This window comes from Zeus faber (assembly GCF_960531495.2).
Source record: "Zeus faber genome assembly, chromosome: 2".
Classification (NCBI taxonomy): Eukaryota; Metazoa; Chordata; class Actinopteri; order Zeiformes; family Zeidae; genus Zeus; species Zeus faber.
This window is the reverse complement of record NC_137189.1, coordinates 30,838,834-30,864,193: the sequence shown is the minus strand read 5'-3', so window position 1 is coordinate 30,864,193 and position 25,360 is coordinate 30,838,834. Positions and strand designations below refer to the sequence as shown.

The 25,360-nt window shown below is 41.5% G+C and overlaps 2 protein-coding genes across 2 annotated transcripts in view; one reads left to right on the top strand and one right to left on the bottom strand.

Annotated features, from left to right (window-relative positions):
* LOC307248222 (sodium-driven chloride bicarbonate exchanger-like) overlaps positions 1-2,335 on the bottom strand; it is a gene marked incomplete at both ends in the record, with an annotated part of 56,232 nt that extends 53,897 nt beyond the window's left edge. Inside the window, one exon of the mRNA XM_080024545.1 lies at positions 2,288-2,335. Coding sequence (XP_079880671.1) covers positions 2,288-2,335 — 48 coding nt within the window. The remainder of the gene's footprint in view (positions 1-2,287) is intronic.
* A 4,975-nt stretch (positions 2,336-7,310) lies between these two features.
* stk24b (serine/threonine kinase 24b) lies at positions 7,311-23,581 on the top strand. Its single transcript, XM_079996814.1, has 11 exons — positions 7,311-7,915; positions 9,631-9,861; positions 11,923-11,979; positions 13,872-13,980; positions 15,485-15,642; positions 17,204-17,389; positions 17,986-18,134; positions 18,518-18,641; positions 20,938-21,006; positions 21,640-21,776; positions 22,902-23,581. The coding sequence occupies exons 1-11, from the start codon at positions 7,874-7,876 to the stop codon at positions 22,945-22,947; spliced, it is 1,308 nt and encodes a 435-aa protein (XP_079852940.1). The 5' UTR covers positions 7,311-7,873; the 3' UTR covers positions 22,948-23,581.
* Positions 23,582-25,360: the final 1,779 nt, after the last annotated feature.

Below are 25,360 nucleotides of genomic sequence, written 5' to 3'. Positions count from 1 at the left end.
AATTTGTGCTACAGTAGCTCTTCTGTGGGAACGGACCAGATGCACTAGACTTCGCTCCCTACGTGCATCAATGAGCCCAGGGGCACAAATGACCCTGTCACCGGTTCACCAGTTGCCCTTTCTTGGACCCTTTTTGGTCTCTCTGACCCAGTCGTCTAGCCATCACAATTTTGGACCTTATCAAAGTCGCTCAGATCCTTACGCTTGCCCATTTTTCCTGCTTCCAACACATGATCAGTGTCATTCACTTTACCTGTCAGTGGTTTTAATGTTGTGGCTGATCGGTATATATATGTAGGTATATATATATATATATATACACACACATATATATATACCTTCCAACTGACAATATCAAACTGAAAAATTATATTTATCTATTTTTTATTTATTGGATTGGAAACATTCGTTCCACTTTAAAAAAATGTTTTCATGAAGTTAAACCTAGATTTTTTTGGGCGTCACAATTTAAAACATATCGTTTATTCCTTAATTTCAAGTTGAAAGAAACAAATTTGACAAATCAAAGATATTTTTCCAAGAGGAACAAATGGCTAGTGAATGTGGCGCTGGTGACGTCCAACAGGATGAAAGAGATTTGGCCAGGTGGTGAAAATGGAACGCAGGCCTATTGTGCTGAATGACCTTGAAAACCTGGCAACCCGATTGGCCACAGCAGAGGCCTGTTCCTCCTTCATCAAGGTTTCTTTCTTTCTTTCTTTCTACAGACAGACAGTCGCTATTATTTTGGTGACATAACCACACATAACCTCCAAAACCATGATGGCAGTGTGTGGGAAGAAGGGAAGGTGACTAATAAAGGCAGAGAGAAAGAAAAAAAGCGAAATGCATGCGTCAGTAGTTATCTCTCTCTCACTCACTCTCTAGAATGCTAATCAACTGACTGCAGGAGAAGGTCTCCATGGAACATCATGCAACTCAGATTTTATATATATATATATATATATATATATATATATATATATATATATATATATATATATATATATATATATATATATAATCTGAGTATAAGAATATATCATATATAATAGAATATATAATATTGTAATAGTTCAAGAACAATTCTCCTAGAAATCTCCAGAAAATATCCAGTAAACTTGTCTGTCTCATCAATGGAATAAAAGGAACCATGCTCCACATTCCTCTAGACCCTAAAAAATGACATTTGAAATATAGACTGCTCCTCCATCCTACAGTAACAATCCAGTGCCCCGAAAATGAGCCAGGCAGGTTTAAAAAGTCATGGAGCAGTTTGTAATTAAACAGTGCGGCCCCAGTAAGACCTCATCGATGATCCAATCACACAGGCATTGATATAAAACTCACTTTTCTTTATTAATGGGATGGAGCCGGAGCTGGTGAAGCCCGTTCACACTGACTCGTCTCACTGTAAAGCCGCAGTATCCTCCAGGAGAGCAACAGGACCGAGACTCCTACAGGCTCCTATAATCATTTTTCTCTTAATTTTTAATATTTTTATTTTATATATATCTTGATTAATCTTTCCTTACATATGACGCAAATATTCATATTAAAATTATAGTATATTATATTAAAATACCATATACGATTATATAAAACATATAATCGCATATGGTTTATAAATATTATATATTAAATAATATATATATATATATATATAATATATATAATATATAAATATTAAAAATATAAAGACTGGATAAACGATTTCATGTAATTCTGATATTAATATTTAGATATTATATATATTGAATATTGTATTGTTGAAAGGGAACACATTGCTGTGGCTTTCAGGTGAGGTTATAGCCAAACTGTATGTATATATATTTACTGTATTTATTGATTTTTGACATTTTGCTTTTACAGTGGAATAGCATCAAAAATGGCAGCTGCGTGCAGCCGCACCGCATAGACCACAATACTATGGGTGATATGAATTATGGAGCCTGTTGGATGGTTTTGTAACACGCGGGTTTTGCGCATCCAAGTCCCCGAAAAACGCATTCTCTCTCGGCTCCAAAAAAAAAAATAGATTTTTTTTTTTTTTAATAAATATAACAATAAATAGGTCACAGGAGACCTGTAATGCTGCAGCAATATTCCCAAGGCGGTTTTTTTTTTCCCCCCAACCTCGTGTCCGGTGCTTGCCTTGCTCCAAATAGACATTTTAAATCATCATCCATTGTCTCCAGCCTGTGATGTTGGCTGCATCCACATCTACATGATCCACGCGTGTTCCTCCAAAATACAGATCTTAAATACGCATTTGTTTCATTCTCACCATGGGCAGCAGCGGCTCCATTTGCGCCCCTTGGTCCGTGATATCCATCTTTCTCGTGTCCTCCTCGTCTTCCTTCACAGTAAGGATGGATAGAGGTCCTGCTGGCGCGCTCCTGCTCCTCCTCCTCCTCCCCCTGCTCCTCCTCCTCCTCCCCCTGCTCCTCTACTGGTCCAATGTGAACTGGGAACCAGTCCACTGTGGGGTCGTCTCCCCCGCACTCACACGCACCGGTCGAGTCTTCTTTCAAATGGAGGTGAGCGTCATCCTCCACGTCCTGCCCTACACCACAACCACCACCACCATCATCATCATCATCATCATCAAGAACAACATCATCATCATCATCATCATCATCCCAAATCCACAATCGGATAAATCCACACTGTCACCCAAAACACTCTGATCTGCAAATAATGACACTATTATTGACTAAAATATAGAAAATGAAGTCGCTGCTGCATAACAGGTTATGGTCTGTTGGTTTCCGTGCATACATACAGACGTATTATTCTATACATACACACATACATCTTTTTTGCTCATTTTTTGCTTATATTTTCCTCTTGTTGTATATTTAGATCTTTAGATTTGGGGTTTTTTTTTTTAATATATGCCTACCGTATAATCACTCAGAATAAATATATACATACATGTATTTGTTTAGTTTATATCGTTTTACTTACGTTTCGCTTATGTTGATATTTTCCTAATTTATTATTCTTTTCTATTTGCTCCACGTACGTGTAGCACAGCCTCTGGAGTTTGTTCCTTTCACCTTTTCACTGCACCTTATATGATTCAGTGGGACAAATAATAAATGTATAATTTGAAACCTTGAAACATTGTCCTTCTTGTGCATTCACTATACGGGATATAGAGAACAATCAAATGCCAGAATAAAGCCTTTTGGGATTGACAATAAAGGGTTTTGCATTGAACTCGACTTTTCGTCTCCGCTTGCTGCGGAACAAACCTCCAACTTGCTGCTCGCCAATTACTCCTATTCCCCACCATACGCAGTGAGGGCCTGCTTTCTGCTTATTGAGACTTGTGATGGAAACTGGCTGATGTTTTCTATTTTTGGGTTGAATTATAGACGGCCAAATACTTCAATAATTTATCTAATTTTAGGATTATATAGTTCTTGCAGCTGCAGCTGGAACAAGGTGCCGTACACACGTAGCGGTACAATGCTTAGACTTTGGCGTCCTCGTCTGGTTAAATGGTTGTACCGCCGTTTGACCACATCAGGCTCTAATAAAGATGCAGTGCGTAGAATTTACGGACCGGACTTGGCATAAATGGAAAGTCATCTGCATGTTTATGTTTTAATTAGTGTATCATCCCATGCAAATGAAAATCGTCGCGTTGGTGTTACCGCAGAATGACCTTGTTTTTATCTACATAGGGAGCGGGTACACTTCCACAGGGGTCGCCATGTTGCGCCGCCATGTTTCTACGGTAGCCCAGAACTGACAAACCGAACGCTGGCTCTAGAGAGGGCCTTTGGCGTTTTCGGTGACAGGGACTGGCTTTGGGAGAGGTACAGTGGTCCCTCGACTTACGACTGTAATTAGTTCTATAAGAACGGTCGTATGTTAAAACAGTGGTATGTCTAAGCAATTTTCTCCCATAGAAATTATGAAATCATGAAGGGTGAAAATAAACAAACTACACAGCACAAACACAGTAAATATGAAAAAAACTATCGATAAGCCACGAACTACGTGCACACACCATGTAGGTCGCCTGCTGACCGGCTGCTGATTGGCCGCCGACGCGCCAACTGTGTTAGAAATAATATGGCGCTTGTTTTAATATGGTGCCTCTGGTTGGAAACAGGTCTTTGTGACCAGTCGCACGCATATTGTTTCCAGTACTTTTCCTATTGCGTGCATGTTGCCCATGCTGTTTTGCGCGTACGTAGTTCTTTGTGATCCATATATCCTTTTGTGACCGCTCGCTTAGGGGAGACTTTATAAGGGTCGAGAAAAGAGGGACTTTGCGAACTGACCCCGCTCGACAGCTCTGTCAGGGAGACAAGGGATTGGACCCGGAGACTCTGTTATCTATACCTTTTGATTCTGCTTGACAATAAATCAGACTAACTCCTAAGGTCGTGTTACGTCTTCTGATTGACGCTCCAACCCATCAACGAACACGCAGAGAACCTCGAAGGTAATTGTTATACTCGAATTGATTAACAGAAGTTTAGTAACTGATCAAAACAGGTTAAGACAACTGAACAACTTGGTGATCCTTCGAGGAGGACATATTTTCTCCGAACTGCAAATTTGCACGGTCGTATCTTGGAGCAGTCGGTCGTAAGTCGATACAAACTTTCACGACTATCGCTACTCATATCTTGGATGAGTTGCAGTCGTAAGTCGAGGTACCACTGTATTCAGTTGACTGCGGGTTCACCCCTAGATGCCACCAAATTCTACACACTGCACCTTTAAGTAGCCAAAGAGCGGAGAACCATAAAGCTTGAAGTACAGCGACTCAAATGTGCCGTAGATGGAAAAATGTCATCAAATTACAAAAAACCTAAGATAAAGTATAATATGAAAGTATCAAAATGTGAAAGTATTAAAATATTAAATAACAAAAATATTATACTTTTATCTAACATGTATACACCTCGCTGTGTTAGTGTGTGTACGTGCATTACTAAAAATATATACTTTTATTCATATAAAAGTTAAATATTTAATATTATACTTAAAAATATATATTTCTGGGATAAATAATTTCTGGTTTCGTAATTACTTTTTTTAACTCAAGCAATAACCCATAAGGAATAACCTATTTGATTAAAATTGATTAATTGGTTGTAAAAAACGAAATAACAAACGTAAATAGAGAAATCTCTTTAGTCTCTTTGCTGTTTCCCTTTTGCACAAACAAAAAAAAAAAAAAGACAAACTAATTTTTTTTTCTAATTTCCAGTTTCAAAATACCTTATTTATCAAGCGTCTCACAGCGTCCAACGTCCTCACTGTCCAAAAAATCTTGAGTTGAGCGACGGAAAATGTGATCCTACTTTTTGGCGTAGGAGTACGAGCACCATCAACCTCCTGGCCCTGGAAACACCTTCCATCTTCCCCATTGAGCAGGTGGTGCACTGTCCAGGCCCACGGACAGTTCCCAAGGTTTTATAGCCGGAGAGTTGTGACATCACAAAAGACATCACACGCGATGCCACAGGTACCAGAGGGGCGGGGCCAAGTGGGTAATTCCCCCTAATGTGTTTGCGTGTGTTTCCATGATGACGGGGTTTGTACTGATGGATATATACAGTAGATGATAATGAAGACAGTGAGCACAATGCTGACTTTTATGTCCTCGTTAAGGGTTTTTCTTCACTCTTGAGTGAAGCTTTGAGGAGTGACCCTGATAAAATATGGGATGTGACCCTATGCGCACAGGATCCTCCGCTTCTGACCAAAACAGCCAGTCTGAATAACAAAGCAGAGTCATCGCATCACCCACACACTACACACTTAAGTAAATTAAAGAAGTGCAGTTGGATATTAAGAGGTTGTTTTTTGTGTGGGTATAGAGATAGATAGATAGATAGATAGATAGATAGATAGATAGATAGATAGATAGACAGATAGATAGATAGATAAGATTAGACTATATTGTATATACATATATACATATGTATGATCTTATGTGTATGTATGTGACAAATAATCTCTTGAACTTGAACTTGAATATGTCAAGGCGGTAGAGAATATCTCAGGCGGTAGAGCTGGTGGTCTAGTGATCTAAAGGTTGCTGGTTCGATCCCAGGCTCCTCCTGCTAGCATGCTGTAGTGTCCTTGAGCAAGACACTTAACCCCTCATTGCTCCTGATGGCTGCGTCCGTCAGTGATTGAACAATTGTAAATCGCTTTGGATAAAAGCGTCTGCGAAATGTAATATATATAATATTTTATTTTATTTTATAATATTATATATATAATACATTATATTATATATATTGTATTATATTATAGATATTATAATATATACAATATAAAATATTATATCATATATTATATATATATATATATATATATATTATATATTATAATATATGTTATATACATATTTAATATATTGAACATAATATATTCAATATATTGAATATATATATTCACATATTTAATATATTGAATACAATATATTCAATATATTCAATATATTGAATATAATATATTCAATATATTCACATATTCAATATATTCACATATGTAATATATTGAATTCAATATATTGAATATAATATATTAGATATATTCACATATTTAATATATTGAATATAATCAATATATTCACATATTTGATATATTGAATATATTATATATTCAATATATTCACATATTTAATATATTGAATATAATATATTCAATATATTCACACATTTAATATATTGGATATATTATATGAAATATATTCAATATATTTAATATATTGAATATAATAAATATATTTAATATATTGAATATAATATATTAAATATATTCACATATTTAATATATTGGATATATTATATTCAATATAATAAATATGTGAATATATCTATTATATTCAATATATTAAATATATTATAAATATTCAATATATTAAATATATTATAAATATATTATAAATATTCAATATATTATAAATATATTATAAATATTCAATATATTATAAATATATTATAAATATTCAATATGTCTCGTATTACCGGTCCACCTGCCCCGTGCAGCGGAGCGCTGCAAGTCGCGGTGCGGATCGTGTTGTGATCCGGATCCGGATCCTTCCAGGCGTGACAGCACCGACAAGATGGCCGAGAACACGAGAGGAAAGTGAGGGAGAGAAAACAACAATACTGGCGAGCTTCGGTCCGTTTTCCACCGGGAGTCACACCGCCGAGAGAGCAGCCGGAGGGCGGGGACCCGCCGTGTTATCCAGAGCCGTACTGCCGGGCGGAGTGCGCGGTACGCGGACCCGATGTGCCGCAGCTGACGGAACCGTTCGTCCGCTCGTCTGCGTCCGTTAGCTAGCTAGCATAGCCTAGCATCGCTGGCCATGCTAGCTAGCTGACAACACCGCTCTACGGTGCCGTTACAGGAAAGTGTCCCGAACCCAACCGTGTGGCTTGCGGAGTGAAATGCCTCTCACTCCCTGGGACTGGAAATTGCCATCGCTGCCGGAGAGTTTTGGTCCCTCCGGGAGAACGCAGTTTATCCTGCTAATGCTAACTAGCTTAGCGCGCTAACATTGCGGCACGGGATGAGACTTGTTGTTTGCTAGATCCAGCTCTACCCTTAGCATTAGCGTTAGCATCAGCGGACGGGCTGCTGGCTTGCTCAGCTGTTTTCTGGGATACTTGTGCTCGTTGGAAACATCCCCCCTTTTTTTTTTTGTTGTTTTTTTTGTTTTAACAAAACTAAACAAACCCAGCGCACCCCTCCGTCACCAACGCCCCGTGGTGTAGGGAGGGAGGTCACCATACCGGGGACTTGGTGCTGGGAGGAGGAAGGAAGGTGACCGGGCTGTAAACACAGCCCCAGCCCCGGAGGACGAGGCTCGGAGCGGGTCCACGCCATGGCTCAGTCCCCTGTGCAGGGCAACCTGCCCGGCATGCAGGTACGTCAACCCCCGGCCCCCGGAGCTCCAGCAGCTTATGCACATTAGCGTGTTGTGTAGTATTCAGGGGTTATTTATTGATCCTGTTCATAATATCATACAATCCGAATTACATCCACACCCACAACAACATTAGCAGCACACTGACACCTTCCGTTACCATAACGACGGTTTAGTCGACGATTAATCGACACACAGCACGAATAATCGTCTTTTTTGTTGTTGATTAAATCCCGCGGTAATAGTTGCATTTAATATCCCCAAAACCTTTAATAATACACGTACCGCACAACAGAGCATTAATTGGCATTGAATTTTAGCTTTGCAATTGACTTTCTACAGTAAATGGTGTAAAATTCCACATCAAATTTGAATGGAAACAATGAAATGTACAAAAATACCAAAATATAGAGAGTAAATGTCCGAATAAAAAATAAGCAAAATACACAGAGTAGGTTCTGATTCTGAGGCTGTGATAGAAGTTTTAAAGACAAATTGTTCAGACACACATTAGAAATAGATTTGTTTTTGGGGACAGTGGACGAGGCCACGTAAGATTTTTTTTTTTCAATTAAAAAAAAAAAAAAAGTAAAAATAATTAGTTTTCCTTTAAATACTGAAAACTGGTTCAACTCAGGTCAGTTATTTGCCAAAGTGGAAACTTGAAGTTAAATCATAACAAAAAAGAAAAAGCCGAATCCAAAGTGGACCCTCGGAATCACAGAAGAGTGTGATTTAAAAAAAAAAAAAACATTTTCATCAAATTATCTTTTTCCTTGTTCCCCCCCCAATGTTAAACCAATGCCGGCCATTTATTTATTTATATTTTTACACACGTTTGACCCCACAGAGCTCCTGGGGTTTCTCTTTTAATCATTAAATCACAATTTTGCTAAATTAAAGCCACTGAACTTGCGTTATTTAACTTGTCTCAGCGTCACAAAATCGTACGTTTTATTTAATCCATTACAGAGAGAGAGAGAGAGAGAGAGAGAGAGATCTCTCTCCAGCACTCGACTCGCGTCTCCAGCGCTTCCTCGCGTGCATCTCGTTCTTCACATATTGGAGGACGATGTCAAAAATCGCCTCGCTTAGGGGAATCGGATGATGACGATGACAAAGTGCCCCAGGTGCACAGAGCGGCTCGCTGTTTGCTTGTTTATTCAAAGTTTATTCATATTACATCTGTGGCCTGTCCAAATGACACCAAATTCCACACTGCAGGTCCTTGGGTCCCCAGCAATACACCCGCCAAGTGTGAAATAGATCGGATGAACGGTTGTCGAGATTATCAAAGGACATACAAACATATATACAGACGGGCAGAGATTCCTAGAATTCAAGATATTGATATATCGTAATATGAGACTAGATATTGTTTCTGTTTTTTAAGCTCTCTGTATTAACCTTCACGCCGCTGAGGTCGTGAAAGGAAGTTGTTTTATCCATTTTTTTTTTTTTTTTTTTGTCATTTGTGTTTCCCACATCACATCCTCTGGGAGCACAAGACAAAATAAACAAGAATATTTTGGCAATAAACCTGAAAATGTTAAATCTCCGTTGTCAACAATTCACATTCCGACAAAAGCAGTCGGTTGTGCAGGATTGTATCGTCAGACCCAGAATCCCATCCTGTAAGAGCAGTTTCCCGCTTTGCTTTCCGGACGTGTTGCCCTTATTTTGAAGCTTTGCTCTCCGTCCTCCACCCGCCCCAGAGTCTGCGGGCGGACCCCGAGGAGCTGTTCACCAAGCTGGAGCGCATCGGGAAGGGCTCGTTCGGGGAGGTGTTCAAGGGCATTGACCGGCGCTCGCAGAAGGTGGTGGCCATCAAGATCATCGACCTGGAGGAGGCGGAGGACGAGATCGAGGACATCCAGCAGGAGATCACCGTGCTCAGCCAGTGTGACAGCCCCTTCGTCACCAAGTACTACGGATCCTACCTCAAGGTGGCTTTCACTTTGAAACATACATTTCAGCGCTCCCGACGAGCTCAATCAATTAGGTGGTAAAAGGAGGAGAACGCCGTACTATTTATTTTTTCAAATTCTGACTGAAAAAATAAAAAGCTATGTTGTGTTTTTTAATGTAATTATCTCACACATACACACGCCAGAATTGCTGAGTTAAATGTAATTTCCTACTTTAAAGATAAGATAAGTTAACACTTCATCCCTTCCTGGGAGGAACTTCAGGTGTTGCAGCAGATACAAATGAAATTAAATGCGTGTACACAGCTTTAAAACAGAAGTGAGAAAAGAAATGACACATCTGTCGCTGAAAAGTCACAGAATGTTGCAGTACTCAATATGACCCATTTTCCGATCTGTAAAACGTATAACTTTTTAACGTATACACAAGGTCATATTTGAGAACACATGTTATCACCAAATAAACAACACTTCTCCAGTTTCACAAATTCCTTGTTTCAGCTCAGTGGCTTCCACCAGAGCTCGTTCTAACGCTTATACATGAAGGTGACATTGGTTACACTCTCCCTCCCTCCCACGGCAGATTATCTCCAAAGTCAGTGGGCACTTTCTTTCTTCCCAGCGCAGTAGAACCCTATCGATTCAGAACGGGCCGTTTACTTAAACGCCACCGTATTGATCCCCTTCAAACACACAGAGCGGCGGGAGTCTGCACTTGATTTTCACCATAGCCTCAACACGAGAAGTGCACAAAATGCACCATTTATGCAGTGTTCATGGAGATCGGGGTCAATGCAAGGTCACACTCTTCAGAATACTGTCTGTATGGCGTGACGTTTCTGACCGTTTTCTGCCGAGTCAAAGCCTCTGATCAGCAAATGGGGGGGAGATGCAGCTCACTTTATTGTAACTTTTTATATGAAGCCTGCTATTTTCCATTTGCTAATCGGAATCTGAAACCGTATTCGGCTAAGTACATTTTCACATACGAGGAATTTGTCATAGTGGAGATTGATGCATTGCTGTACATTCAATTAGTATGACAGAAGCTTCACAAACTTGGGGGAAAAATAGGTAAATATACGAAAATAGTCAAATAAAAAAAAATATAAGCATAGCCAAATATACAAAAATGGCCAAGTAAAAATAGACAAATATGCAAAAATAGGCAAATGATTGAAAAATAATAACAATTAAGAACACAACTTGGGGCTTTCAGTGGAGAGACACTTCACTTGAAAATGTTATATAATCAACTTTTTATTGGAAAATGGCTTGCATCCAGAAACAAAATATTAGTGCCCTTCCATTCTTTTCCATTTAACCTTCAAAATATTAAAATAAAACAATAACGGGACCTATCAAAAGAAAAACCCCTACAAATGATTAGAAAATGCAAATCAAACATGTTTATTACGTCGTCGATATGAATATATTCATATAATGTAAACCTTTTAGAATGTACTTGTGAAGGAAGGTGATGAGTTGAACATTAAAAATGAATAAAAACATAAATTTCAGTAATGCACATTTTCAACAGTATACCGTTAGAGCTAAGAACAAAGGGGTTACCTTTAATTATATTACAATGATATATGCATGTCTGTATCTCGTGTCCGTAGCTCCCTATTTTTAATCAAGTTACTCCTGTGAGCAGTGTCTGATTACTTGATAACTTAATAATAGCAGCGGCTTTTTGAAAATGAAGTCAAGTTTGCTGATCCTCACACCCCACCCGAGCTGGCAATCTTCTTAACACTCCCACAATCCACCTCAAATTCAAGTTTATTTCCACCGATGCACCATTCATCCTCATATCGGCTCTTGATTTATCCCAAATTTAACAAGGATTACACTAAGAGGACGCCACACACGCCTACCTGCTGCTTTAATGTGTTATTACTGGTTTTTGAAGGGGTACCCTCCAAACCCTCCAAAAAGCCAGTACGTGGCTTAATAACTGAGCTGTGAATATGTATCCACAATATTACTCACTAAATACTTAATGTTCTCCCTTTTTTGCGTCGGCAGTGGCTCATTATCCCCCTTTCCTTCCTTCCTCTGAACTCTCTGTTCCAGGACACTAAGTTATGGATCATCATGGAGTATTTGGGAGGAGGTTCTGCATTAGACTTGGTAAGTGATTATCGATTGTCCGTACAAAATGTGCTCCTCAAATGAACTGACATGACATGCATACACCAAGCAGCCACAACATTAAATCCAGCACTGATCACCACTAATATTGTATAGCTCCCCCTCGTGCCACCAAGTCTTCTGAAGGTGTCCTGTGGTATCTAGCGCCAAGACGTTAGCAGCAGATCCTTTTAAGTCCTGTAAGTTGCGAGGTGGGGCCCCCAGGGATCGGGCTTGTTGTTCCAGCACATCCCACAGATGCTCGATCGGATCGGACCCTAAACCCGGCCGTCCACATGATGTAGAAGAAAATATGATTAATCTGACCGGGCCACCTTCTTCCATTGCTCCATGGTCCAGTTCTGACGCTCATGTGCCCATTGTAGGGACTCTCAGTGGTGGACAGGGGTCAACATGGTCACTCTGACCGGTCTTCGGCTACACAGCCTCATACGCAGCAAGCTGTGATGCACTGTGTGTTCTGACACCTTTCTATCATAGCAGCATTAACTTTTTCACCAATTTGTGCTAGAGCAGCTCTTCTGTGGTATCTGATCAGACGCGTTAGACTTCACTCCCCAGGCTCATCAGTGAGCCTTGGGCGCCCATGACCCTGTCGCCAGTTGTCCTTCCTTGGACCACTTTTGGTAGGTACTAACCACAGCATACCGGGAACACCCCACAAGACCTGCCGTTTTGGAGATGCTCTGACCCAGTTGTCTAGCCATCACAACTTGCCAAAGTCGCTCAGATCCTTACACTTGCCCATTTTTCTTGCTTTCAACACATCCACTCTTCACTTGTTGCATAATATATCCCACCCCTTGACAAGTGCTATTGGAATGAGATGAGCAATGTTATTCTCTTTACCTGTCTGTGGTTTTAATGTTGTGGCAGATCGGCGTATCCATAACATAGTCAAATATCAAGTATAAAATCAATCTTGTATTTGACTCCTCCATTAAGGCTGCAAAAATACACATTGATATGATATAAAGATAATATTAACAGTGCATTTTGGGAACCTGCAAGTCAAGAAGTTGATATAGGATGGAATCATTTTGTTCCTCCAATCAACAAAAGTAGTAATCATGATTACACTGTACAGCGAAATACCTGGCTTGATAATCCTGATTAAATAATTTTTAGCTGTATTTATGCAGCCCTGTATTCACACAAAGTGTTAAAATGTCAAGTAATTGGATGTTTTGTGTTATTTTTACACACAGCATTTCACAAACATGCATTGCAAAAATGGCCACATACTGAGAACTTCATTTGTGTAATTCAGCTCTCTGTGAGATATGATTCTCCAAATCACTAAATTACGAGAAGAGTTGGTAGCACCTACATGCTAATGGTGGAAAACTTTGAGAAAGATTTGGATTGCGAATTAAGGCGGACCTGCTTGGTTCATTGGTTCACACAGATTTTTTTTGACAAAATATTCAAAGAATATGTCTAGAAAATGTTATGTCTAAAAGGGACGTTATTGCATGTTTCATTAATGTATGCAGACTGGTTATGTCAGGGGTTTAATATATCAAACTTGGCCAATTAGCTGCAGTGAATTTACCAAAGAAACACCGGAAATGTTTTTGGAGTAGGCTTGGGCCGGTTTACGATTAAATCATCTATCGGCGATCGACTCCATCGATCGCGATTGACATTGATGACAGAGGTTGTTGTTTTTTTGTTTTTTTTTATCAGCCAGGAAAAATTGGAGTAATTGAAACAGTGTCAGTGCAGTCTACCATGTTCTGAAACTGGAGCGGAGAGAGAGAGAGAGGGTGGAGGGTCTCCCCCCACCCCCCCACCCCGCCCCGTCCTGCCCTTCAGTCTGTGCTGTCACGCCTCATTATCATTTTGTCTTTGTTTGTTTCTTGTCTCAGTTGGAGCCCGGGGCCCTGGATGAGACCCAGATTGCCACCATCCTCCGAGAGATTCTCAAGGGTCTGGAGTACCTCCACTCGGAGAAGAAGATCCACCGGGACATCAAAGGTAGGGGTGTCACGATTCTCCAAATCCATGATTTGATTTGACTTTTGATTTGAAGGTCACGATTCGATTTTCGATTTAAACACATGGTGTTGTTGTTTCAGCACTGATGGCTGTGCCATTGTTAGAATATTGAGTCTTGATTTGGAAAGAAAGACACTTGTTTCTCAATAAGTAACTTTGAGTCCAGTCACATTAAATCAGTAAAAATAATGCTATTTTTTTTGTAGTGGAATGAGTATAAACAAAATATTTCATACAATTTCATAGATAAAAGAAAAATGTGAGCTGTATGAGTTGGCTCTTTTAAACACTATTGCCTGCAAGTGCGTCTCTTCTCCTCTGTGTCCACTCTGTACATTCTTCTCTAATCTGACTTTTAGCCGAATTTTGCTTATCACAGCATCATGTTCCTTTTAACATTATTATCTAATCGTTCATATCATAATCCAAATCATACCCGTAACGGTAACTACTCTTATGGAGCGCCTACCGGTGTGCACCATCGACACTTCTCACAAGCTGCCGGTCTCTGTCCTGCCCTCTGAAGTGGACATTGTAAAATATAATATATATATATATATATATCATATTTTATTGAATCAGTGCACCTTTTCGCACAAGCTGCGAACTGCGGCTCGGGCTGTGGCTCGGGCTTTGCTTCAGTACGCAGTCTATTTCCAGATAACGTTACATTAGAGATCACATTTATTTTGTCTTGGTGGTCAAGATCCATGTCGGACAATCTTACTCACAAGAATATGGGGAGAATGGCGAACCTGCTTGTGATTTCAAAGTTCGAACTCAAACACTCATTTCAGTCAATTTTCGAGTCTGAACCATGGCACCCCTAATTCAAGGTAGCGAGTGACAGCTCTGCTCTCTTTCAGATGCATTTAAATGGCTACCGGGGCGTTCCCTGAGTTCTTAGGAACCATTAATAGCACTGACAGCTACTTATTCACTCATACATTATAGTTAGTTTTTCATTAAGGTGATTGAGCGTGAGGGGGTTGGTCAAAATGATCCATTGACACTCATCTGGAGCTTGGGAAAATCTAATGATCGGTGAATATTTTATAGGTACTGTAGAAAAGGCATGAATTCTCCGCTCTTATCTGTGTGTCTAAACCAAAGGCAATGAAGTGGTTGATTTAGGTGGTTTTGATTGTTGTACCGGTACACAACAGATACTACCTGCTTTTGTTTCCGTTGTTTCCCTAATGTGCTAATTATGGACAAGTAATGTGATAAATGTAGGTCTTTGTATGTATGTGTGTGTGTGTGTGTGTGTAGAAGTTAAATACAACGTAGGAAACTTCCAACGTTATAATTCTCAATTTACCATCAAACTTTGGACATACAGAGAAATAGTGCTTGATGGTGTTGATTGGCTATCCCTATGAAAAGTTTCTGCTTAAGTTGAGGTATTTTCAACCTCGCACCAACCTGTTTTTTCATGCAAAAGCACCGTCTGAATAAATCCCAACCCATTGTGATCTCCCAGCGGCCAACGTGCTGCTGTCGGAGCAGGGCGAAGTGAAGCTGGCGGACTTCGGCGTTGCCGGGCAGCTCACCGACACACAGATCAAACGCAACACCTTCGTCGGAACGCCCTTCTGGATGGCGCCCGAGGTCATCAAGCAATCGGCCTACGACTCCAAGGTGAGTTTCAGGAGGACGCTACGGCCTTACTGAGCAACGTGTTTGTCCATGCTGTGGGTGAAAGGGAAGTAATTATGATAATTTGACCAGGTAGAGATGTGTTTGTTTAAGCGCGATATATTCAATAATAATATCAATAAGCAGTATCGGGAAGTGTAGTAGTACCATTAAAATCTTAAAGTGGACCTATTACTCTCCTTTTTCCACAAGTTTATATAGGTCTCTGAGGTCCATAACATGTCTTTATAGTTTGTTTCTGAAAATACCGCAGATTATGCATTCGAGCCATTCTAACATACCTCTATAACCCTCCTGTTCCAAAACGGGCTGTTTAAGTGGGAGGAGCCACCCGCCTGAGGTCCAGAGGTCTGTGAGCCAATGGGGTTTGAGCACATGTTCCGGGTTCTGTGAGCCATGGCTTCTGGCTTTGTTGTAGTTACTCTGTAACTTTCACTGATTGCACCTTATCAGTCCACCAAAATCTGTTTCTGAACAAATTTGAAATAAGCAATCCTGTTCCTGAATCTTGACTCATATTAGATCTACAAGGCCCAATTTAAAAGTTAGTTCTGACTTTGGTTGCTGTGCTTCAAACTTGTGGGACACGGACACTGCACCGCGATGCACCAGGACTCTTGGACATGGGGATTTTTTGTTCAACGTCGGAAAATAAATACGTATACAATGAAAACACACAATTTTTATTGGACTTGTTTGGAGAAACACACAGCGTATTGGATGGAGCAGATGACCATATAAAGAAGTCCCGCATGAGCTGACGTCAGCTCGTGCTGAGAATAGAAAAAAAAGTTGCAAAGCGAGCGGTCAGAAGCCTGAGTGTTTTGCTCACAGTGATTGGTTTACCTCATTATTTGACACTGTGGATACATCTAATATCAACATCCGACATTGTAATATTATATACAGTATATTGCAGAAAATAAGAAAAAAACGTAATTCATAGGTCCCTTTTAACGGTACCCATCCCTACTCAAAACATTGTGTTTTCGTTTGGTTCTTGTTCTCAATGCGCCTTTTTGCTTGAAAGGTTCTGTTTTGCTGTGACTGGCGGCTTTTGGACTGAGATCCAAAAACTAATTTTAATTTTAATGAAGCTTATAGAGATCTGTAATGTTAACATATGTATAGATAAAAATCACAGAATAACAGCAGATACCAGTTCTGCGTCCAAAATTATGCCTAAATATTACATGTTCAAACTATCACCCAGCGTACTTGACCATGTGAGTAAGATCTATTGATTTTCGGATTTACTACATACTTTCAGCAAATTGGGGATTGATGACAACTGCAATGCAGACAGTTTGCAATGCATTGTGGCATAAACAGTGTCGTATCCAGTGTTTGCTACGGTATTTCACACTCTGTACTATGTAGTATCCTAGTGTTATCCTGGTTCTTTTGGCATACTGTTTGATGCATACTTTGGTTGTATACATATTAAAAACGCTCAGGCTAACATGCCGTACTAACCAGCATGTTATTTTGGGGTCTTGGTCATGTCGTGATCATTGGCTCTCATTCCCGCTTTCCCCTCCAGGCTGACATCTGGTCACTGGGCATCACGGCCATCGAGCTAGCCAAAGGCGAGCCGCCGCATTCGGAGCTCCACCCCATGAAGGTGCTGTTTCTCATCCCAAAGAACAACCCGCCCACGCTGGAAGGAAACTACAGCAAACCGCTCAAGGAGTTTATTGAAGCCTGCCTCAACAAGGAGCCCAGTTTTGTGAGTCCCTTCAACTTTCTTGACTCTGCCTTGACCGTAGTGAATGTCAAGTATTTATATTTCTAACGCGACCGTTCTCCTAACTATGCACACTGTACACAATTATAATGAGGCTTCGACACTTTTAAGCTGAAAACTTGTTTTCCTTTATTAATTTCCTTTGTTATATGTTGATAATTTCTGTTAAAGTGGAAATATGTAAGATTATTTTGTTGCAAAAAAATCCCATATTTGATACTTTATTTTAGTTGGCACTGATTTAGAAACAGCCATTCAGTGTATTTGCGTTCTGCATGTGCTCCTGTATAAGATATTAGCATTTTGGTGGTGGGGTCCGCCTCTTCCGTCTTAGAGCAAAGATGAGGGTAAACCTGGATGTTGAAAATAAATGTTGCTGTTTTGGGATGGACCTCTGGGCCTTGAAGTAGAATCCACCCAACACAGACAATCCTATGGATAAACCACTTCATTGTATGTGCAGATAAACCAACTGACTTCAGAACTGGTATGGCGTAATGCTTTTAATGAATCGATTCCTCACTTCTTCGAATTGCTCTCTTTAACGCTTTCTTTAAATCTTTCCCTCCATACCTCAGAGGCCCACCGCCAAAGAGCTGTTGAAACATAAGCTGATTGTACGCCACGCTAAGAAAACCTCCTACCTGACTGAGCTGGTGGACAAGTACAAGAGGTGGAAGGCGGAGCAGTCCAGAACCACCGAGTCCAGCTCAGACGAGTCCGACTCGTAAGTCCCGAAACGAGTTGGACCATTCGAACCATGGTTCCATTTTTCATCTTAATAGAGAAATTGATATTGTACTTCTCATATAACCCTGTGTTTTTGTATATGTATTGCTTATATTACAAATGTTGAAGTATTGTAATTGTATGGAATGCATAGGTGTAAAAAGCTTAAATAAAAAGTCGTTAATTCTACCAAGTTCTACACAATGGTGGGGTCGATCTCTCCCACCATTCTCTGTCCCACTCGTCCTCCCACTCGTCACAGGGACAGATTTAGACGTGAAGTGTTGCTAAGCACGTTACATGCTCGGCTGAAATCACTCGCCTGGGTTTTACCAGGGGGAAAAAAAAACAAAACAATCCCATATTTTGCCGTCCAATCAGGGAGCAGGACGGCCAGGCGTCGGGCGGGAACGACTTTGGCAGTGACGACTGGATCTTCACCATCCGTGAAAAGGACCCCAAGAAGCTCCAGAACGGGGAGGGCCAGTCTGGGGCCACGGAGCAGGTGAGGAGGATAATGAATTAATTACAATCAATTACTCAACAACAGAGCATTCATAGATGTGACAAAAACTATGCTAAAACTTTGGAGGGCCAAATTATTCTAAATGAAATGATCGTGTGTGTGTGTGTGTGTGTGTGTTTGCGCGCGCGCGCACGAGTGTGTGTCGTTATGGACGCCGTACAGCACTTATGCCTACACTAGCAAAAAGAAAAATGTTTTAGAAATGCTTAAATCAGACAGACTTACCGTATTTTCCGGACTATAAGGCGCACTTAAATGCCTTTAATTTTCTCAAAAAATGTCAGTGCGCCTTATAATCCGGGGCGCCTTATATATGAATGAATTCTGGTTGTGCTTACTGACCTCGAAGCGATTTTGTGGGGTACACGGCGCTCTGTCAACATGTTTTAGTACGACTTTGGTAAACTACAAAGCCGCACCGCTTGCAGCATTATGGCTACCGTGGTCAGGAGCGTCGCGGAGTAATACATACTGTGCTTCACCATAATATTACCGTGTGTGTGTATAAGGACCCCAAAATGGCACATGTCAAGAGACTCTCTTACGACGCGGACTTCAAACTCAGGGCTATCAGTCACGCAGTAGAACATGGGAATAGAGCAGCTGCGAGAGAATTCAACATTAATGAATCAATGGTACGGAAGTGGAGGAAGCAAGAAGATGACCTGCGCCAATTAAAGAAGACCACACAGAGTTTCCGAGGGGACAAAGTGAGATGGCCACAGTTAGAGGACAAAATTGAACAGTGGGTTATTGAACAGAGAGCAGCAGGTAGAAGCGTCTCTACAGTCTCTATTCGACTGAAGGCAACAGCGTTAGCACGGGACATGAATATCAATGACTTTCGAGGCGTTCCTTCTTGGTGCTTTCGTTTTATGAAAAGACGTAATCTCCATCCGCACACGAACTACCGTTTCGCAGCAACTGCCAAAAGATTAAGAGGAAAAGCTGGCCACTTTCCGCGCATACTGCAAAAACAAGATCGCTGAAAAGAAGATCCGGCCAGAGCACATCACCAACATGGACGAGGTTCCCCTCACCTTTGATATCCCCGTGAACCGCACTGTGGAGAAAACAGGGTCCAGAACGGTGTCTATACGCACCACAGGGAACGAGAAGTCATCCTTCACTGTAATTCTCGGTTGCCAGGCTAATGGCCAGAAACTTCCACCCATGGTCATTTTCAAGAGGAAGACTTTGCCAAAAGAAAAGTTTCCAGCCGGCGTCATCATCAAAGCTAACCCGAAGGGCTGGATGGATGAGGAAAAGATGAGTGAGTGGCTGAGAGAAATTTACGCCAAGAGACCGGATGGCTTTTTTCCCACAAATCTCCGTCCCTATGGATCTGCGACTCCATGCGCGCCCATCTCACCGATGCTGTCATAAAACCAAGTGAAGCAAACTAATTCGGAGCTTGCCGTCATTCCGGGTGGATTAACTAAAGAACTCCAGCCCCTAGATATTGGTGTCAACACGGCGTTCAAAGTTAAACTGCGAGCTGCGTGGGAGCAGTGGATGACAGAAGGCGAACACACATTCACCAAGACAGGGAGACAGCGCCGGGCGACTTACGCTACTATCTGCCAATGGATCGTGGATGCCTGGGCTAAGGTATCAGTCTCAACTGTGGTCCGAGCTTTCACCGGAATCATCACTGAACTGCCAGGTAACAGCAACGACACTGACTCGGATAATGACGAGAGGGATCCGGGCATGCTGGATGCCGTAATCGCCCAACTGTTAAACTCGGACACTGAAGATGAAGAATTTGAGGGATTTGTGGACGAGGAATGAACTGAAAAAGTTAGTGTATTGTGTTGTTTTTTTTACGTGTAAGGTTGGGAGTTATTGTGAATACGCTCATTAACGTTTGAACAATGTTGAGAGTTATTGTGAACACGTTTAATAAAGTTTGACTGACTGACTTATCTGACTGTTTTGTTTCGCTTAATGCGCCTTATAGCTTTATATGTGAAAAAAGATCGAAAATAGACCATTCATTGACGGTGCGCCTTATAATCCAGTGCGCCCTATAGTGCGGAAAATACGGTACTCGTACTCCAAATGGATAACTTTACCGGACACTGAACCGTAAACATTTCCAAGCTGATCCGAGCCTTCGGCCCGCTTAGACATGCCAGTCCCATTTTATTTTTTTATTTTTTTTCATATTTTATAATCAGAAAATGGGTGCTGTTACGTAACAAATAATCCATGCTGAAATCCGTGTCTGTTTTCTGACCCTGGTTGTTGTGTTTTCTGTTGTTTTGCTCAGACAAAAGACATTCCAAAGAGGCCTTATTCACAGAGCCTGGCCACTGTCATCTCCCCCGCGCTGGCCGAGGTAAGCAGGTTCCATACAGTGTGTTTTTAAAAGTCTTTAGTCAAATATTATCCCTGAAAAAGAATTGAATGGTCTTGTATTTGAATTTATGGATGACTTAATTTCAACATAAAGATTACGTCTGATTTATCCATAAATTGCTTTTTTATTTTTGTGCGCCAAGTTCATAACCCTAACTTCTAGATGAACCAACTCACTTTATACTTACCTTCATACTAAGAAAATCCTTGTACTCACCTTAAAAACCTAATATATTTATTCCAGTTCCTAATCACATACCTTGCTGTCTGACCTAAAGGAAACTGTTCTAATAACAATTCATAGACTCATGAACTGTTAAAAATGATGGGAAGCAACAATTTCGAAACTTCCCCAAAAAATGGCAAAGCTATAGTTAAAAAAATGCTAAATTGGTTTCTAAAAAAAAGTAGGAACCATCAGTGCAGTCATGACATCTGGGGTGATACAAGGTAATGTACTGGACCCTACTATCTCATGACGATGTCTCTTAACTTGCTCTCCTTTTCAAAATAAATGATGTCATATAATGTGATATCAGTTTGTTTTTTTTGTTGTTGTTTTTTTTTCTCCCTATTCAATAAATTCAATTTTGGCCTCTGTCCGCGGTCCCAGCTGAAAGCGCGGCAGGAGCAGGTGAACGGGAACCCCATGGCGCTGGACGAGCTGAGGGAGGCGATCCTGATGGCGGAAGAGGCGTACCCCGGCATCTCCGACTCCCTGGTGGCTCACATGGTCCACAGGCTGCAGAGGTGAGCGCTCAGTCCCCGTTCAGCAGAGGTGTCACGACCCCGCTTCAAAATGAACGTTCCGTTTCAAACTTTCAAATGGCAACCACGTTCGCCATTCTCCCCATATTTTTGTGGGTAATATTGTTCGACATGGTCGGCCATATTTGGGCGGTCAAGATGCGGCATTAACGAATGCGGTGCGTGCTGGGGCCCCTCCTTGGAGTCAACTGCAGCCCGCCACTTCCAATACGGCGCATGTGCAGACGCATATGGGGAGAGTTGACAAGAGGCAAGAATATATCGGTGGCATTTTTTTAAATTTAATCCCCCCCCCCCCCCCCCATTTAATTATCGAACCACAAATAACTAACAAAAAATATTCAGAAAGCACATAACTAAGAGCTCTGTACACATGCATAGATTGTGGAAATCTCCTGCGTCCTCCTCTGGTTAATGGGACAAACCCACAGCTGCCGTCCCTGGCTTCTCCTTCAGACCCACAGAGAAGAACCGGCACCGCCCTCCTCCTGTCAATAGCTGCAATGTATTTATAGATTATTGCTCATTCCAGCGGTAAAAGGGGTGACGCTGAGGAAGCTATTTCTTCCCAACACATTTAAAGTGGTAATTCATATTTTTTCTTTCTTTTTTTTCTTATTTTTTTTGCCGTCACATTTTAAGAAACAGCCATTCAATGTATTTGTGTTACGCGTTTGTAACACAAATATTGTTTGATGGCGGGGTTCGCCTTTCCCCTTAAGAAGGCAAAGACCTGTCACACGCATGGAGGAGATTCAAGATTCAAGAGGTTTATTTGTCACATACATATACATACTTTCATACATACAGTGGGGCAAAAAAGTATTTAGTCAGCCACCAATTGTGCAAGTTCTCCCACTTAAAACGATGAGAGAGGCCTGTTATTTTCATCATAGGTATACCTCAACTTTGGAGAAAAGAAAGTGACCGTGTTGGAGTGAAGACGATGGTGAATACGGATGTCGGGGGGGGGGGGAATATAAAGTTGCCTTCATTCTGGGTGTGATGGATTTCCACTGTAATGCTGTGATGGTTTGTCGACTTACTGGCTGGTTTCACTGTCACAAAATTCTCCTCAGGCTCACCTTTCTTTCTTCCTTTCCCCAGTTTTTCGACAGGCCGGACCTCCTCCTCCTCCTCCCCCTCCCCATAGTGCTTGGCTGCGGCCCCTGGGACTCTTCTTCCCCCCTCCCCCCCGAAAAACCTCCTGAGAGGGTTGAGAGCCAGCGGCCGATGACACTCAACACCAGCTGATCGCGTTTGTTTGACCTCCCCCATCCTCCCTCACCCCCCCACCCCCCCCCATCCTCCCCTGCCCCCCGGCCGCTTTGGGGGGGGAGGCGGCGGCAACGGGGAGGTGTGGCAGTGGCCGACTTTTGCCTAAAGACATCGCTGAACTGCACGTGCGCTCTGTGGACGGACGAAGACGCGAAGAGAAAGAGAGAGCGAGAGAGAGAGAGAGAGACTCTTATTGTCACTTACCCATGGAGAACAACAGGGGGCGGTAGAAGCCCCTCGATGACGTCGCCTGGTGTTGACTCTGGTGGAGGGGAAGGAGGGGGCGGCCTTAAATCAATGGAACGGACTCAAGAGCAGAAAACCACTCAAACAAAAAAAAAAAAAAAAAAAAAGAATGCAACAACCACGTCAGACTGGGCTCTGTATTTACCCCCCCCCCCCCCCCTCCCTCCTCCCCCCCTATAGAGTCTCCGGTCTCTCCCCCCCCCCCCCCCCCAAATCCTCCCTGCCGGCTCCTTCGGTGTCCGCAGACCCTCTGAAAGCATGCTTTGCTTGGTGAACCTGCGGGGGTTTTATCTGTGTGCCCTTGTGTGTGTGTGTGTGTGTGTGTGTGTGTGTGTGTGTGTGTGTGTGTGTGTGTGTGTGTGTGTGTGTGTGTGTGTGTGTGTGTGTGTGTGTGTGTGTGTGTGTGTGCGCGCGTGTGCGTGCGTGTACGTGAGCGTGTGCTCTGGCACGTGTGTTCCAAGACTCCCTGTTTAGGCAAATTGCAGCATTCTTAAATGAAAACCTCAGGTAAAGTGCTTTAAAAGTGGACTTTGTCCTCCGAGGCCGAGAGGGGGCGCCGTCGCCAACCGCCGCCGTACACGATCTTTTTTTTTTTATTTTATTTTATTTTTATTTTATTTTATTTTTTTTAAGAAAAAGAAGAAGTCGTCGTCACCAACGTCGCAAGGAAATGAAATCACTGTGTACGAAATGGCCCGTGCTCATTTTGTAGATACTGATGACGTTCAAGAATGGGGGGAGAAAAAGAACGAAGTGGAAGAGTCGCTCGAGCAGAAAGGAACAGAAAATGCCTTGCCTTTTTCAGATGCACACATTTTGGCTCTCGCTCTCTCTTTTTTTTTTTTTTTTTTTCTCAGTTTTTCCATTCACTTCATTATTATTTTTATTATTTTTATTTTTATTTTTTTTTTGCTTTATTTATCTTTAAAATCCAGCTCAGTGTCGATCAGCATTTCCTCTCCTCCTCTCAGCCTCCCCATTTCAATCACAGTGGGTTAGCTGGGATTACCCTAAACTACTCCTGTCCGGCCCCAGCTTCAACCCTACGTCGACGACGCGTGTCTTTACGTCTGAAAGTACGACGGGGGCCCCGAGACGTAAAGCTGCGCGTCGTCGCCGATTCCCTCTCTGCGGCGCGCCCTCTCATTTGCTCGTCGTTATGTTGCTAAAACGTTCCTCCCAGACCCTTCCGGTCGATCGAAGGATCGAGCCACACAATCACTTCTGGACCCAGCGTTGGCCAATCAGAACGCCGACGGTAACCCGAGGCCAAAACGAACGCAGATGCAGTCCGAGCCAATCTCACACCTCCACGCTAGAAGTGCCATGTCCTCTTTTCTCTCCTCACCAGGGTTTTATTTTATTTCTTTTGTTTCTTTTTTTTTTTTTTGTAGTATGATTTGCACCTTTTTCTTTCTTTCTTTTTTTTTTTTTTTTTTAAATTTCAGATCTGTTTTTTGCACTTTGAAAGTGTGTCGAGTATTTAAAGAGGGGGAAGATTAATGAAACAAATGAGAGAAAAAAGTCGCTAATAGCCATGTTTTACTATATATGTTTACTTAAGAGTTCCAGAATTTACTACTGTGCTAATGCAGCAATAATGTTGAGGAGTTGCATCAAGACGCACTTGTCAACACAGGGATTGAAAGAAATATCTGATATTTTTGTAACTGAGCAAAGAGTAAAGTATGGAAATAAGGAATGCTTTATGGATGTGGGCACCTGCCTCTGGCAAAAAAAAAACAACTATACCTTACAAAAAAAACAAAACGTATGCTACAGAAAGAACTAGAAAAAAATGTGTACATCTGGTTTCCTTTATCATAGCTGACAGTTTATAGTACTGTATATAATCTTTGCTTGTGTCATTTGAGAATTACCAAGTTAAATGTAAGCTCCTTGTAAGTTTTCAAAGTGACATGAGAAATAAAAACTTAATGCTAACTGAGGACGTGGCCCCTGGATGTTGCCTTTCGTCGCCATCACAATTTGGGCTTTATATAATGAACACATTTGCAAAGGCGTGCCATTTCCTCACCGGT

What these genes read in the sequence shown, in the direction of transcription:
- stk24b (XM_079996814.1), top strand. Translation starts at nt 7,874, where the DNA reads ATGGCTCAGTCCCCTGTGCAGGGCAACCTGCCCGGCATGCAG. An exon ending in GCAACCTGCCCGGCATGCAG is followed by an intron (nt 7,916 to 9,630) that starts GTACGTCAACCC and finishes CACCCGCCCCAG; the next exon opens with AGTCTGCGGGCGGACCCCGA. An exon ending in TCAACAAGGAGCCCAGTTTT is followed by an intron (nt 17,390 to 17,985) that starts GTGAGTCCCTTC and finishes TCCATACCTCAG; the next exon opens with AGGCCCACCGCCAAAGAGCT.